This window comes from Lissotriton vulgaris, chromosome 10 (genome assembly GCF_964263255.1).
Source record: "Lissotriton vulgaris chromosome 10, aLisVul1.2, whole genome shotgun sequence".
In the NCBI taxonomy this organism is placed as follows: Eukaryota; Metazoa; Chordata; class Amphibia; order Caudata; family Salamandridae; genus Lissotriton; species Lissotriton vulgaris.
The window spans coordinates 963468070-963484698 of NC_141698.1; the positions used below are offsets into that span (position 1 = coordinate 963468070).

Consider the following 16629-nt stretch of genomic DNA (forward strand, 5'->3'; position numbering starts at 1 on the left):
ATTGGCGCAGACATTCCAGTGGCCCTGTCGATTACTTTCAGGTAGGCACGTTCCCTCAGGGATGATTTGGTATATAGTTTTTTGGGTCCAATACCAGCTAAACAGGGCACACTACAAGAGATGAGAGGATTTTTCCCCTGTGGAAAATGCAAGGCATGTGCCTTCAGCAAGAGGACCCTCTCTTATGAAGTGAAAGGTATAAGGAGAGAGGAGAATAAATAAATTCCTCACCTGCCAAACAACCTTCGCGGTCTACTGTTTAAAGTGTCCATGTGGACTTAAATATATTGGAAGTACCATCAACTGTGTAAAATTAAGAATTCTAGAGCACATGCGAGCCATCGTGAAAAAAGATTTTTCTTATCCGGTGGTACGCCATTTCTCCATCAAACACAGAAGCAACAGGGATATGTTAGAATACTTCTGTTTAGACTGTGTACCATGTAGTCCTAGAGGGGGAGACAGAATGTTGAAGTTAAGGAGACTGGAATCCAGATATATAGTAGATATAGAGACAAAATCACCTGGAGGATTGAATGGTGGGGATGAATTAGCAGTGCACCTGGGAAATTAACTGTCTGGCTTTTCGTTTTCTTTTCTTTCTGCTTTTCCATCTTATTTATGAGAATGAATATATCTGACTGTTTTTAATGGAGAGTATGCTGCAAGGTTGTTCGGATATTCAGTGGCAACCAACCTAGCAATAGACTAGATTAAGCCGATCTACGGCTAGATAGGCCCCAGTGGGAAGCTGTTTTGTAATCATGATGATGAGTGTAAGGAAAGGGATAGCCTCTGCTGCACCCCTATGTTATAACTGCGAACATAGTCTACTGCTTGTGAAAAAGGAACTTGGACAGTAAACGAACAACTGATCGGTTTACACTTCCAAGATGGCGGTTGCCATTCAAAAGTTGGGCTTACCACACACACAATATGAACAATTCAATTCCAAAACATTAATGCCCACATGCATCAAAGTCAAATGCATTCACAAATGGTGCGAATCGCAATTTTCGGCCATTTGCGAATGCAATTGACTAATTTGGAATGCATCATGCTTTTCGCAATTTTAGGAATCGCAACCATGTTGCGATTTCTAAAATTGCGATTGCATTTAAGAAATTTCTTAAATGCAATGCATGATCATTTTTTAATTGCGAATTCGCAAGTTGAACTTCATTGCATTTTTGAAAGTTTTAATTTACACACACATGCCCCTTGGGGCATGTGTGTGTGTAAATTGCATTTAAAGTTACATTTCAGGGGTGAAGGGAGGGGTTCTTTGGACCCCCCCTGCACCCTTGAAATTCCATTCACATTTTGCGAATCGCAATTTGAAATTCACAAAATGTGAATGCCTTTCCATTTATTTCTATGGGCCTTTTGGCCCATAGGAATCAATGGGAAGGGTTTTCCCTAATTGCTATTGGCAAATTGTGAATCGCAGTTAAGGAAAAATACGGAATCACAAAAATAAATGCGAATTGTTCATGCATTGCAGTTTGCGATTTCTAAATTGCGATTCCTTAATTTTCGCAATTTAGGAATCGTAAAGGGGTGCAATAATGCATGTGGCCGATAGTAAAGTACCAAACAAATGAAATATAAAAAATTACAAAAAACTAGAAAAGACAATTACAAAAAATATTATAACATAAAAAAAAACATACACAAATAATATAAAATTAAAATTATAAACAAATCTTAATATTACATATATTTAGCCAATATTAGGAAAAGTATTGGAGTCTGAGAATAACAGATATACTATTCCTACTCCAGTTTAATCAAAAGTAGATAAAGTGTAGTTCTTCAGAGGGGTTAGATGTATTTTTCCCATTCCAAACAGCACAACAGTAGGGAAAGTATTGGATTTTGGAGGGGTAATATTTACTTTCCCACTCTAGTCTGTGCAACAGTAAGGAAGGTATTGGACTTTGTTTGGTAAGATCTATTATTCCCACTCCAGTCACAGGGTAAACATTGAACCTCAGAAGGGTAATATTTAGAATTCCAACTCCAGTCTTTGCAACATTAGTGAAAACATTGGATTTCGGAGGGGTAAGATATACTATTCCCACTCCAGTCCATGCAACAGAAGGCAAAGGGTTGGACTTCGGAGCCTTTGAATTGTCATTGCATCAAGGCAAGGCAACACAAGGTAGCGCAAGATCGCAAGTGAAATGTACGAAGCCGAACAAAACCACCTTAAGTGGGTCTGTGTGTCTTAGTAAATCCAGAGTAACGCAAGGCAGTGACAATCCCTGCCTTTGCATTTCTCTGTGTTGGGAAGGTGTTTCATTCCATGCATTCGCCCATTTGTTTTGGTGCCTTCCCAGATTTACTAAGGGTAATAAATCTGTGAATGTGACAAAATACTATGCCATCCCAACAGAGGAGCAATGGGGAGAACTATGTTTATTTTCCCTCATTATGTACTCTTTCTATGTGAGGAAAATGCCTCTGATGATTGTTTATGTGCAGGAAGGGACACCTTCCAGCACACAAACAATCCTCACAAGCATTCCCAAAGACAATCCTGCAGTAACACCAACACTCTTACACTATGGTTCAATGGTGCTTGCATTGGTGAAAGGTTGCACTCAGTGCACCAGCACATGGAGAGAGCAGGAATGCACTATATTTTAGTAATTATGGCACATTCCTGTTCACTCCATTTGATGCAACAAGTTGTATTGATGCTTTGTGTAACGTTAAATGTTAGCAACTTTCGGCTACAGTGTGAAAAATAAAACTTAAAACACTAATGAATTCTCCACAAAAGGTTCAAAACACATACAGACAGAGAGAGATCTACACTCTCATAATAAGCAATGCTACTTAAATAGGGGTGTGAGCACAGACATGGGTTGTGCCTGAAGGTCACAATATATATTGCCCTCTGGGAGCACCATTTTTTTTAGCCACCCCATCAGTATGCTAATACCATGCACTCAGCAACATGGTGCAACTAGAAACTGTGGATATTGCACTGTACAAGAGTCAGTAATATAAACCAGAATAGCAATAGCTTTAATGTAGGACAGTATATATGTTCCTTTGTCAGCCATCAAATTAGATGACGGGATGTTTTTATTAATTTGAGGCTGTCCAGGAGAAATATATAGAGACTTATTTGAACTCATGATTATGTTTTCCACTTCATAACAAAACCAGATAATTGTTCCATAATACCTTTCTTATTTAATATCACTGATATTTTTTGAATATTTGCTTGGTTATCATTTAAAAGCTTTTTATAGGTGACTGCATGACGATCTACAACATTCCTCCTCCTGTTGCCCCTCTTCTGTCTTTAAAAGAAGCTTGAAGGATTGCTGCTTATAGCACTAATAATCAGGGGCATAGCTCCAGCGGTGGGAGTGGGGTGTTTGGGGTTATTCATCCCCATACGAAATGTATGTTGTAGTAAATAGTTGGCTACAAGTGCTTTCATTCGGATAATGTTAAGTGTCTATCAGATTTCACCTGGGACTTTTACATGCAAACACTAACAAAGACACAGATTGTCTCTCTTCTATGTTTTGAGTATATTGTGTACCCCTATCAATGGGCACTACCCCTTAAGCCCCCCTCAAGTCCTACTTCTCATATAATGTGTTTTAACAAGATGTCCCATCGTGACTCTTCGGAACTCTGAGGCTCACCCCCACAATCATAGCGACTAAGCTATGCCCCTGCTATTAATGTCCCCATTTGGATTATTAGTTCCATCCTAAAGCATTTCTCATTGGCCGGGAGAGCCCCATATTTATATTCCAAATGCACGTGTACTGGTGGTAGCAGAGGTCATATAAATAACTGTGAGATTGTGGCAGGGCAAAATGATATAATATTACATGAAATACTGCTGATGCACCTGGGCAGATCTGATGAGTTTGCCCCGGGCCTGAACTATCACCAGATACTTGAGTAGTGAATATTTTATAAGTAGATGATGTTTGAAAGATGAACTAAAATTAGTTGATTAAAGCATGACTCTTATGGGGTAATGCACTTTGTCCATCAAGTCCAAATGTATAATAACCAATACACAGGATGCTCAATACATCCATGGTATTGGAGTGCTTTCAAAATGCAGAGAGATTGTGTGTAAACATTCACAGTGAAGAATAAGAGCTGCACAGCCTGCCTTCTATCCACATCATGAAGCATCTCACACCTCTTTTCTTTCGCCTCCTCTGTCACAGCCCTTCATGTACAAATTTGCTAACTGATGTAAAGATTCTGCTTCCACGACATGTACCTGATGATGATGGTACTAGGAGTCATGAAAGAATATTCTAATGTCAACTGGGGAGGTAATGTTTCTACAGAATGAGAAGGCTAAAGAAAGAGGGCAATAGACAGACAATATCCGCAAAAGATGAGTATGGGAGGGAACCCTACAGAATACTTCTTGTTGCCCTAACACATCCCTAAGGAGGTCATGCTTCATTATTGGGCATTGCTCCTCATCTGTCCGACAGTGCAATGCCTACGGGCCCTACAAAGGGTCCCTTTTGTGGATATCTGTTATCGATTTAGCAATATGATGAAGAGGTGACTGTGTGAGGGTATAATTGGTGTGTAGGGTGGTCAAAAATGAAAAAGGTAAAGACTAAAACCATGTAGAAAATACAAAAAAAACCTGTTTTAATGTGTAGGTTCTCCTGACAGGATTAAAAGAACCAAACAACTCAGTTCAAGCTACCAATGGGGAATAGTGTTCCCTAGTAGCTATAAGTGCAAAAAATTGTAATTAGGTCAACATGTTTCACGCCTATTGGTCCTGACTTGGTCCACAGTACTTCATCTGGTGCAGAAAAAAGGTGGGTGATAAGCCTACCGAGCACCTTTAAAGTGATGTAGGTATTCCACAGCAGTAAAAATACCTGTAGTTATAGTAGATATGTTAAGACCGCCCCTACTTTTTGACAATCAGCAGTATCCCCAACTGCTGCTGAATATTGCTAGTCCATTGAAGGCCTGCGACCTACACTTCTCAACTCGCCTATCCTGGTACGTCATGGCCTTGCAATGCACTAGCAATATTCAGCCGCAGTGCGCTGACCTCTATATTGACCATTGGGAAATTTCCCAATTGTAGATATTAGCTCCATAGGGTAACATTGGAATATTTTATTTAAATATAAATATTGCTAGGAAGGGGTTCAAAATATCATTCAAGGACATAACATGAAAGTTATGATAAATCCAACAATTTATCCCTGTTAGATTTATAATAACAATCATAGAAAATAAGTAATTTAACTTTCTTTTCCGTAAGCCAAAACCCAGCCTTCCAGCTGCTCTCTCCCGATGGGCGAATGAGGTGTGAAGTAGCCTCCCAGAGAAACAATGGGTTTCCTGTGGGAAGAGAACTGAAATTTCAGAAGCAGAAGGTAAATTGTAGATGTACAGGAATTTATTTAGTGCAAATCACCAACTGGTCTCTAAGCGCTTGCTTAGGGAACCCGTCCTGGTATTCCCCTGTGAGATAACCCCGGCAGGGTATCCGCAAGGTGAAAGCCAGGCATCCCGCCGCGAGGGGCCGTTGTGGAGATTAAGCAAGCTATTACCCAGAGTCACAGAGTGTGAACCCGTGAATCGAGAAGGCACCGGAGCGCGAATTGTCGAGTCCATGGACATTTTAGGACTCAAGACCCCGCCGAGCCGGGAATTGAACCCTGGTCCCGGGCTGACCTCTGCTTCCAGGTCTGCCTCCTCTAACCAGTGAGCCACACCAGGTGGCCACACTGGTCCTCAAAGGGAGAAGGACACTTTAGGACCGCACAGGCTCACCCCAACATCCTGCCACCCCAGACACACAGGAGTCCCTGTAATTAGATTTGATTAGAGAGGGATGGAAGCAGAGTGTTCAGTAATCTTAGCCATGCCAGTCGGTTGACTTAGCCTGGTCTTACCTACAAGAAGAGAATTCCTCAATATTGGATTTTGAGAGAATGGTGTTTTCTGGGACAAGAATGTGCCACACTTTAGAGTAAGTGGTCTACACCTGGGTGACACCCTGCATCCCATTGGTCAGGGGTGCCCCCTGTTTGACGCCCAGAACCACAGCATAAATATGGAAGAGTTGCCAAGGAACTCAGATCTGCTGCCTGAAACTGTAAGGAGAATTAGAACTGCCCAGCAGGAACCCTGGCCTGCACCCAAAAGGACTGCACTCTGAAGGAGTGTATCTGCTGAACACTGGGAGCTACAGGACCTAAGGATGTTGCCTTGCTTCAAGAAGGATACAGGAGTAAACTACCTGGATGCTACAGTTTAACTGAGCCCACACGCATCATATCCACCAAGAAGTACCCCTTCTTGAGTGCCTCCAGTAGACTTTTAAGGATTTGGCCAGGTGCATTGTGGGAAGTGTAGTCCCAACATCCCAAGGATCATTCTAGAGATTCTACACCCCTGGGCTGGTGTTGTGGACGCTTTGAATCCTGAAGGGGACCTTCTGGAAGAAGATCCAGAAGTTTGGAGACATTTGGTGAACTTTTTGAAAAAAAGTTCCACGACCTGGCTTAGATTTCAGGTTTGTCCCACTGAAAGCTCAGTAGCTCCAGACGGATTTGACCGGGCTTCGCAGAAAACCAAGCCAACGATGTTGACACGAATCCTGCCTGAAGAGAAGCTTTGCTCTGGAGAAAATGTTCCAGAAAAACAACTAAGTGCGAAGGTAAAATTTTGACTGAGGCCTCCCGCTTAGTGTAGCTGACCAGGGCTCCATTGGGGTTGGCCTCAAATGTAGAGTTTGTGAAATGTTATGGACTGAAATCAAGCACTGATAGGCAGTTCTTAAGTCAGCTTAACGAAATAAGTCTATGGCTTTCTAATTGCCCTTTCAGAGTCAGTTTGAAGATTTATGGTTAGTGTATATGTGTATGCAATTGTGTATGTGTGTGTGTGCATGTATATGCGTGACATTTGTTTGTTGTTGTGCGCTTTAACCGCAATATCTAAAGAGGAACAGAATTACCTGTCACATTTGTGTTGCATAGCCTGCTTTGTATTGACACACCTCCTTGCTTTGCCTGTGCTTAATCTCTTTTTTCAGCTCACCTGAGACAGCACATTCACTGCCACTAGACAAATCTTTGTTATTTTTAAAAGAAATTAAAAAAGGATTAGAGTCTGACCATTACTTAACCTCATAGCTGCTATGGAACGTCCAGCTCCAGTGCTGGACGTTCTATTGCGCAGGTGCAGTTCGAACGTTCAACGGCCGAAGGCAGCACTACGGAGGTAGTGGTGCCGTCGGGCCGGTGAACGTGCGCAGCACTTAAGGGGTTAATATTGGTTGGCTTCATTGTCATTGTTATTTGTTTATTCCTGATTCATCAGCGCATACCGGTTTCACTTTCCCTTTGCTTGGTTCTCTCTTCCGTGAATCATGGACCAAGTACTGATTGCTTGTTGTTTTTATTATTATTATTATTATTATTATTATGTTTCTTATATAGCGCCAGAATTATTGTCCTTCTGCTTTTCGCCTTGGGATTGAGGTACATTAATATTCTTTTCCATCCTCCCCCCACATAGATGCTTAGCCTCCCTTCCTCACTCATGTCATTGCTGATTCCCCCTACATGTGTCGTTGCTAGTTTCACATTAGGTTTTGAAGAGGGTTATCATTTGCACCCCACATGTGGTGGTGCAGAGCCTCAGCTTTGGCACCCGCTTGTTAGCACAGCTGCACTTCTGTGCTTGCAACTAATAAGAAGATGTCAAGGTTAGTGGGAGCAGAGCATTGCGTTCAGTGTGCTGTTTTTCGCTGTCCTTGGTTTGTAGTGTAGGTAAGGGCAGTGCTGGATGTCTGCGTCTGGATGGGGAGGGGTTTACTGACAGCCACTGAGAGTGTTTGTGCTGTGGCCGCAGTCTACAATATGGCAGAGAGTTGTGCCTGGCTGCTGGTGCTCAGGTGAGTCTTTCTCTGCATTCTCTTTAGTATCCCGTTCCTCTCCTTTTCCTCTGTAGTAAGAAAAGGCTTTGGGAGCTAGAATGCTGAATACTTAGGGTTGCTGGGACTGGGTTATTTTGTGCGAAAGCAAATGTGGCTTCAGCTTCGGCATTCAGAAAACACATTTATTGATACTGTTTGTGTCTCTTTTCATGTGTCTGTCCTTTTTAAGGTGTAAATGAGAACTATAAGAGGCGCAACCCCTACCTCAATTGTGTTTATTATCGAGCCTTCAAAGATTGATGCTCCAAACTTAAAGAAGCGAGTATTATCTGTGTCATAGCACTTCTTGAAATTTACTTTCAACCTTGATGCACAGCAACCATGCTGCTGTACAACATGACTAAAAACAAGCATAGTCGAGACCTATTGGATTTCCCAATGCTTTTTTAACTACAGATATGGTCTACACAAATATTTTGAACATTCTCGTTGTTGCTCCTGGTTAGGAAAGTCAGATTAGACAACAATCTTCAGAATAAAGCTGACTTGCAACAAAGCATGACGTGGAGAAAATCATATAAACTAAAGGGGCTGATAGCCTAGAATGATCAAAACTGAAAGAAACCATCTATGATTAATGCACCGATCAGTGAGTCATATTCAGAAATGATTCAAGTACCCTAACCGTCCAATTCTCTAATGCCCACTATTCATACTTTTATATAAATATGCATTCAACTATATAAGCGCATTGAGTCATGGTTTCATGTGTTATTAATCACCAAGTTAGAAACACCTTTTGATATTATCTGACATATTTAATAAAAAAAAAATCAATACCTCTTCGGGGTTATATTTTGCAAGAACACCATTTCCATGGAATTCTTCTAGAACATCTTTAACTTTCTTTGTTGAGTCTATGAAAAAAAGAAAAATACACAGTTATACTAAATGCTGCTTTAGTGCCTCTCTTATCTCTGTATCCCTGAAGTAAATGAAATATGTAATATATGCATTTTGCAAGAAGCATATCATAAAATCATAAACATACAACATATCTAAATTTTTAATCCAATTTTAAATTATACAAAACTTGTAAATCTCCACCTGCTTTATTATGGGGGGCAATCACTGTCAAATCTCTAATATGCATTTGCTATACACTCATTTTAAGACACTTACCACTTTTACGAAAGGAAGCATATTGTATTACTTTGCTGCATGAAAGGCTGCCCAGCTTACAAATCCACCATGTCTCTTTTTGTGAAACTATTTAAATATGATCTCCTGCCCTGGCTGCTAGAGAAAGGATCTGCACACGTTGTACATGGGCTTGTTGTACAGGGTTGGACTGGGCTGCAGGGTAATCTGGCAGTGCCAGCTGGGTCTGTCTGTTATGTCAGTGCGTGGGTCAGTTTTGTAGCTCGGTGTGGGTTGTTCTAGCAGTGTGCGAGCCTGTTTTGTGGGTGTGTGGGCTGTTGTTGTGAACATCTATTTTTATTGAGCAGGATGCAGTAGTAGGCAGCTGTATGTCATATTATCCGATGCAGAAATATCGTCTGGCATATATATTGTTAATCAAATATTGTTTACAAAAACATCCTCTGTGTGGGTGTAGATTTTCGAATATTAATTCCAACGGAGCAATATGTTTGTAGGCCACACTGGGTTATTATGCCAGAGATAGTGTGATAATGACCTATAGCTAGACCACCATACAGTGCAACCCTATACTAGCAAGGGTAGATTACACTGGGCTCACAGCACAGGGCAGGATGGGTGTCTGATATGGTATAGAGGGAGTTCGAGCATGTTATATCTTGTGTGCTGCAACAGGCAGTGGAATCTCAATTTTAAAATACATCAACTGCCACCGTACCCACTATGCCTAATACACACATACCATTAGCATGTTCTCCACTTCAAGAGGCGCCTGGATGGATACCCTCTCAGGTGATTAATGCGCAAATCTACATAACATAACACTCTCAAATTCTATCATGCCCGTAGCTGCACAGGAGCTGAAAGTACCATTGAATGTCATTGTTTAATCCTAGTATATTTTCAAACAACAAGGGAACCCACAAAAAGTCAACCAGGGACCTTGGGAGTGTATTCTTTTAAGCAACATTGGTCCCTGGAAAAAGGAAATACGCAATCAATAAATATGGACACAGCCGTTACTATATTATGTGGACATGTCCAACCGGACAGTGGTGTAATATTTACTTTTTAGTGATTTGCAGAGAAATCTACACAACAATGCATCAAGTGGGACACAAGCCTGTGCCCTACTTAGCCAATAGAATAGAAAACAAGGGGGTAAAGTCAAAGACAAACAGGGGGCTCAGGCAAAGCTTTTCGGTTTGTTGTGCATAAGAATAAACAGTGTCAAGAAAATCAAGAAATACAAGAAAAACTTGTAGCATAATACACCTTTACAGTTTAGTAAACAAAGGTTTTTGGTGTATATGGTGTTTCAGAGTGTCGACTGGGTTTTGATCCAGCATCGGAATAAGCAGGTCATCATCAGGACATAGATTGAATACCTAATAATTTAGATCCTCATATGCCAAGAAGGCATGTTTGGGGGATTGAATGATGCCAGAGTTAATGCAGGGTGGGTTGAAAGGGTGAATTCAGGTCCTGGATAGGGGCCGACAGGAATTACCTTGGAGCTGTGGCTCTCCCAGTTCGTGGGAGCTTCCAACTTCAAACTGAGAGGAGCACCACATCGGTCTGCAGAATCCGACTATTGCGTCGCTGCTAATCTTCACGGAGCCGGCAATCGTTGCTGGCGTGACTCCTTTCGGTTTGTCTAGGGAGGTCAATTATAATACATCTGAATTGAGCCCCATATGCCCGGATTATTCTTCCCACAAGATTTAGTTTAAAGAGATTAATCCTTGAGTGGGGACCCTCGAAGAGGTATCTATATAATAAATACGTCTTGAAAATCATTCCTTTATAGCAGCCCTTTGTGAAATGGCCATTTTCAGGTTCAAACTACAGCTTTGTAGGGATCACTGATAGACTATCGACAGTCAAAATATCGCCTTGCCAAAATATCAAGGTAAAAATATCGAATGCCAGAATATCGACTTCCTATCTACAAACAGGTAACTGCAAAAATATTGATAAGAAAAAATAAAGACAGTCAAAATATCGAATTTTTTAAATATCTTAAAAGTAATTTAAAACTTATATAATAATAAGTATAATTAATTTAAACATACTTAAAATACTTAAATAAACTTAAAATTAATAAATAATTCATGTAACTTTAAAAAAAAAAAATTTAAAACATAAATATATATATATATATATACATATTATTAACAAAACATATACCATATTTTTTCCGTAGGATAGCGAGAGGGTTAAATTTACTATTCCCACTCAAGAAAGTGCAACAGTAGGGAAAGAGTTGGATAGGGTAGGGGTAAAAATTACTATTCCCACTCCAGAGAGCGCAACAGTAGGGAAAGCGTTGGATAGCGTAGGGGTAAAAATTACTATTCCCACTCCAGTGAGTCCAACAGTAGGGAAAGCACTGGATAGCGTGGGGGTAAAAATTACTATTCCCACTCCAGTGAGCGCAACAGTAGGGAAAGCGTTGGATAGCGTAGGGGTAAAAATTACTATTCCCACTCCAGTGAGTGCAACAGTAGGGAAAACTTTGGATAGCAAAGGGGTAAAAATTTCTATTCCAACTCCAGAGAGTGCAACAGTAGGGCAAGCGTTGGATAGTGTAGGGGTAAAAATAACTATTCCCACTCCAGAGAGTGCAACAGTAGGGAAAGTGTTGGATAGCGTGGGGTTAAAAATTACTATTCCCTCTCCAGTGAGTGCAACAGTAGGGAAAGCGTTGGATAGCGTAGGAATAAAAATTACTATTCCTACTCCAGAGAGTGCAACAGTAGGGAAAGCGTTGGATAGCGTAGGGATGAAAATTACTATTCCCACTCCAATGAGTGCAACAGTAGGGAAAGCGTTGGATAGCATAGGGGTAAAAATTACTATTACAACTCCAGAGAGTGCATCAGTAGGGAAAGCGTTGGACAGCGTAGGGGTAAAAATTACTATTCCCACTTCAATGAGTGCAACAGCAGGGAAAGTGTTGGATAGCGTAGGGGTAAAAATTACTATTCCCACTCCAGTGAGTGCAACAGTAGAGAAAGCGTTGGATAGCGTAGGGATAAAAATTACTATTCTTACTCCAGAGAGTGCAACAGTAGGGAAAGTGTTGGATAGCGTAGGGATAACAATTACTATTCCCACACCAGTGAGTGCAACAGTACGGAAAGTGGTGGATAGCGTAGGGGTAAAAATTACTATACCAACTCCAGAGAGTGCAACAGTAGGAAAAGCGTTGGATAGCGTAGGGGTTAAAATTACTATTCCCACTCCAGTGAGTGCAACAGTAGGGAAATCGTTGGATAGCGTAGGGGTAAAAATTACTATTCCTACTCCAGAGAGTGCAACAGTAGGGAAAGCGTTGGATAGCGTAGGGTTAAAAATTACTATTCCCACTCCAGTGAGTGCAATAGTAGGGAAAGTAAATACTTGACATATATAAATATAAATAACATAAATATTAATATCAATTGCAAAATAATTAAAATATTTTATAATTTAATAAAATATATTAATTAATCAATTACAATTTCAAATAAAAATTAACTATATAATAGTAAATAAAAATTAGACACCAAAAAAAATTTAAAAAATGTAATTACTTACAATTAAATTACTTCCCAAGCTATTCCCCTATAAACACACAACCCACTACAGAAAATAATGTAATAAAAGTACCATATTTATCAGTTAATCAATTACAATAAATTACAAATTATATTTTAATTAATTACCAATTAATAATTAATTAACAATTATTTCTAATTAAATAACAATAAATAAAATAACATATTTAATTAATTATAATTAAATTGCATCCCACCCTATTCCCCTATAAACCCACAACCCGCTACAGAAAATAAATTACTAAAATTAACATAATTGTCAATTAATCATTTAAAATTAATTACCAATTATATTTTAATTAATTACCAATTAATAATTAATTAACAATTAATTCTCTATAAATACCAATAAATAAAATAACATATTTAATTAATTATAATTAAATTACTTCCCACCCTATTCCCCTATAAACCCACAACCCGCTACAGAATTATATTACACAAAAATTAAAAATTAAAATTAACTTACCTTAAATTCGATATTTTTGTTGTCTATATTCTGTCTAGTCGATATTATGTCTATTCTATATTTTTTACTCGATATTATGTCTAGTCGATAATAAAAAATCGATATTGTGACTCTATACTGCTTTGTAGGTATGAGCAGACCTTTCCAGCAGGCCCATCAACCATACAAACTATCTTACCATGAATACAGTCTGGCTCTCAGGACTAGTGTCCATGGAAATGCTGAATGTTGGAACAATGTCACTCAAATTTACGTGATATCTGACTTGTGGTGACTCTGATACAGCAGAAAAGGCAAATCAAATAACTAAGCCTTACTGAAATCTGGGGAGTGTCTGAGGCACAATATTTGAGAAAGGCATCCATGGTTTGCATAGCGACTGCCAGACTTGTATCAGAAATGAGAAAGGTCATGAAAATCTGAAAATTGCTGGCATAAGAGCCACATAACTTGATGCCCCACAAAACTGTGCAATTTTGTCATGCAGCAACCTCTTGTTTGTCATTCATTAGGTGAAGGGTGAGATGGGATTCAGCTAATGCCTTTGAATTCTTGGCCTCTCAGCTATGACTGAAACTAGTGCTAGGATCTTCATTACTAGTGCTTTGTTATTAAAAGTACAGTGGTCCTTTAAAAAGGCGCTTGAGCCCTGCTGTGAAAGAAATAGTGTTATTGTCCTTGCTGAGAAGTACTGATACTGTCCCTTTAAAACTACAGATGTCGGGCTTAAAAGGACTGGTACTGCAGCCACAATTATATCAGCCCAGCCTGTTCTTGTAATTTCTCTTAAAACGTAATTGCAGCCCTGCTGTCAATTTCTCCTACCATGCTCTCTGCCCATTAGTTTAATCAAAGACCAAAAGAGGGGATGGAATGACTGACATCATAACCATATAATCCTTGGCCTCTATGGCACTGGTTAGAAGTAATATAAATGTTCAATTACCTATGTAGCACTCAGTACCAAACTGTTTCTAAGCACTCCATAGTCTCAATTTTCAAAGCTGCACGAACATGTAAGTTCTGCTTACATGGACAAATTGCTTGATTTCCATGTGCACAGCACTCACAAATGGTGACCTTGCACTGGTAAATCCATTACTAAGGCATAATATCATTCCAAATCACATAATACTGCTGCTCAAGAATACGTTCTGTGGCAGGTTCAGACAGAGAATAGGTAGCTGAGCATCTAGATACCAGGGAAAGTTTTGAACTCACATCTTTATTAATCTTTGCAACTGTGTTGCTAACTCATTTCCACTGGAAATAATCAGTGACTTGCCTCTATAAAGGGCAGAAGAAAATCCCGTTCTTTGAGGGAAATGGGCCTAGAACACCCCCGGAAATAGGATGGCGTTTGGCAAGGGGTTTCACTAGAGGAAAAAAATAACCCAAAAAGGTCAATAACCCAAAAATGTCATTACAAATGCAAGTTGTACATTGAAACACATAAGACCAATTTGTGTGTGAATACTTTTTTTAACCAGTGCCTCTATTGCCCTTCATTCTTTTCTTTCACTAGTGACAGGTGGAAACTGAGCCCAACATTAGTGGATCTCTGTAAATGATCTTAGCAGCTCGGAGGGAGAGTTACCTGAAGCATTCACGGAGAACTGATAGTGTGCATTTAGGTTTACATTATATGCATTCAGAGGTTAATGCATTTTGCTTTATTAATCACCTTCTTTTGAAGATACTCTGCCAGTTTTCGGATCATTTGGAGGGGGCACATTTTAATACAGGCTAGCCTGGCCCCCACTTGCTCACCCGTGGCTATGGCCCTGATCCCTCACACCGAAAACAACACCTTCTGGGAGCAGTCCACAGCCTGGTACACCGTCTGCAGAGCTTCCTGGGATTTTCCAAGATGATGAAATTACATTTTTCAAAAGCTTTCGACAGGACCAAAAGCCACCTCTAACTGCACCTGCAAAATGTGCTCCTTTCTTCTGAGACTTTAAAGAAATCATGGGGTAACAAGGGCCAGGGGTCTCCCTGCTTCCCTTTTTCGCCATGGGGAGGGCATGCCCAGACTTTCTTGTGAGGTGTCAGTTACTCAGCCAATGCATTTCTCTCCCACCCTCTTCCTGTGCCAGTAACATACCAATCCACTACAAATGGTGTTTCCTCAATAGGAAAATGTCAAAAAACATTAAGTAACACAGGAAGTTCTGAAAAATGCAATTTCACATGGCATGCCATTTACACTACTACATTTCAATTCCTTGTATTGCTAATCACTTGGAATGGGTGGGGTGGAGAAGTTAAAAACAGAAATAAACAAACCTTTTTACCTCAATTAGTATAGAGAAGAGCTAAAAGAGATTTTACGTCCTCGTACAGCAGTGATATTGCTCACTTTATAGAAACCTTTTAGGTTTGAGCAGAAGACAGCTTGCAGCTTTGGTTGCATGACCGAGATACATATAATTTTCCAATCATCAGCTTTAAATATACGCTTGCAAAGGCATTTATTTTGTCCTCAAAAGCAGTTTCACATTTTGTCAAAATAATTCCATTTTGCTATCAAATGTTAGCTTTTTTCCCAAAGAGTACTTCATTATTCCACACAAAATCTTAGCATTTTAAGACAGAAACTGTGTTTCCTCACGAAAATCGTATTTTTATTTTAATTAAATGTATGTTTTGTGCCCACAGCCAAATGTATATTTGTAGTCTAGTACTTATTTGTGTTACTGTTATACAATTATGGATTCTGCCTTGCATGTTCATAGATCACCAACTGAGGGCATGGATCTCCCCAATTTTGGAAAAGATTACCACGATTTTATTGGGGCTGGTAGTATACCCATGCAACCGATGGCCCAAATAGGGCAAGGATTGGCATTTATATACCAGGGCCATTGTAATGTAAGCACCATCACTATTCTTTGGGGAAGCATTGTACCCACAATAGGCACCATCATAATATAGTTTGCCAATTTGGCAAAACAAAAATCTGTTTCCAAGGGCCAACTGTGTGACCAGGGTAAAGTAAGGACCAGCAATTGGATATGTAAGCGTACTCCTAGGTATACGTTTTACAGCATTTGAAAGATTTAGGTGGTGCAGATTGGTTAATCCTCCTGAGTATGAGGATGAAACAATATCTAAAGGCGCTGTCCTCGCGAAATGAGGGGGGTCTCCAACTTGCACTCAATAAAGAGTTGTAAATAAATTATTTGCTTCTTTTCAATTGACTTTATTGAGTTGTCAAATTTTCTTTGATTGTATCATTCGTTAATCATGCATAACGGTGATTCTCACTTGATGACATACATTTCATTTTACTCATATTCATATGCCCTATTTGGGGATGTTGCCCTTCGTCAGGGGATTAGTTCGGAACCATAGAAGAAACTCAAGATCAGTACTCTTATTGGCAAACGTGCCAAAGAATAAAACACAGCGTAATTACCGTCAGTGCCGTGTGTGACAAAAAGAATGGTGAACATTCACGTCAAATTGATGCT

The 16629-nt window shown here is 39.7% G+C and overlaps 1 protein-coding gene across 3 annotated transcripts in view; it reads right to left on the bottom strand.

Annotated features, from left to right (window-relative positions):
- Positions 1 to 16629, bottom strand: part of DGKB (diacylglycerol kinase beta) — a 1765597-nt gene that overhangs the window by 1468879 nt on the left and 280089 nt on the right. For all 3 annotated transcript variants that reach the window (XM_086941963.1, XM_086941961.1, XM_086941962.1), the window contains one exon: positions 8762 to 8838. In XM_086941963.1, the coding sequence (XP_086798089.1) occupies positions 8762 to 8838 (77 nt within the window). The remainder of the gene's footprint in view (positions 1 to 8761; positions 8839 to 16629) is intronic.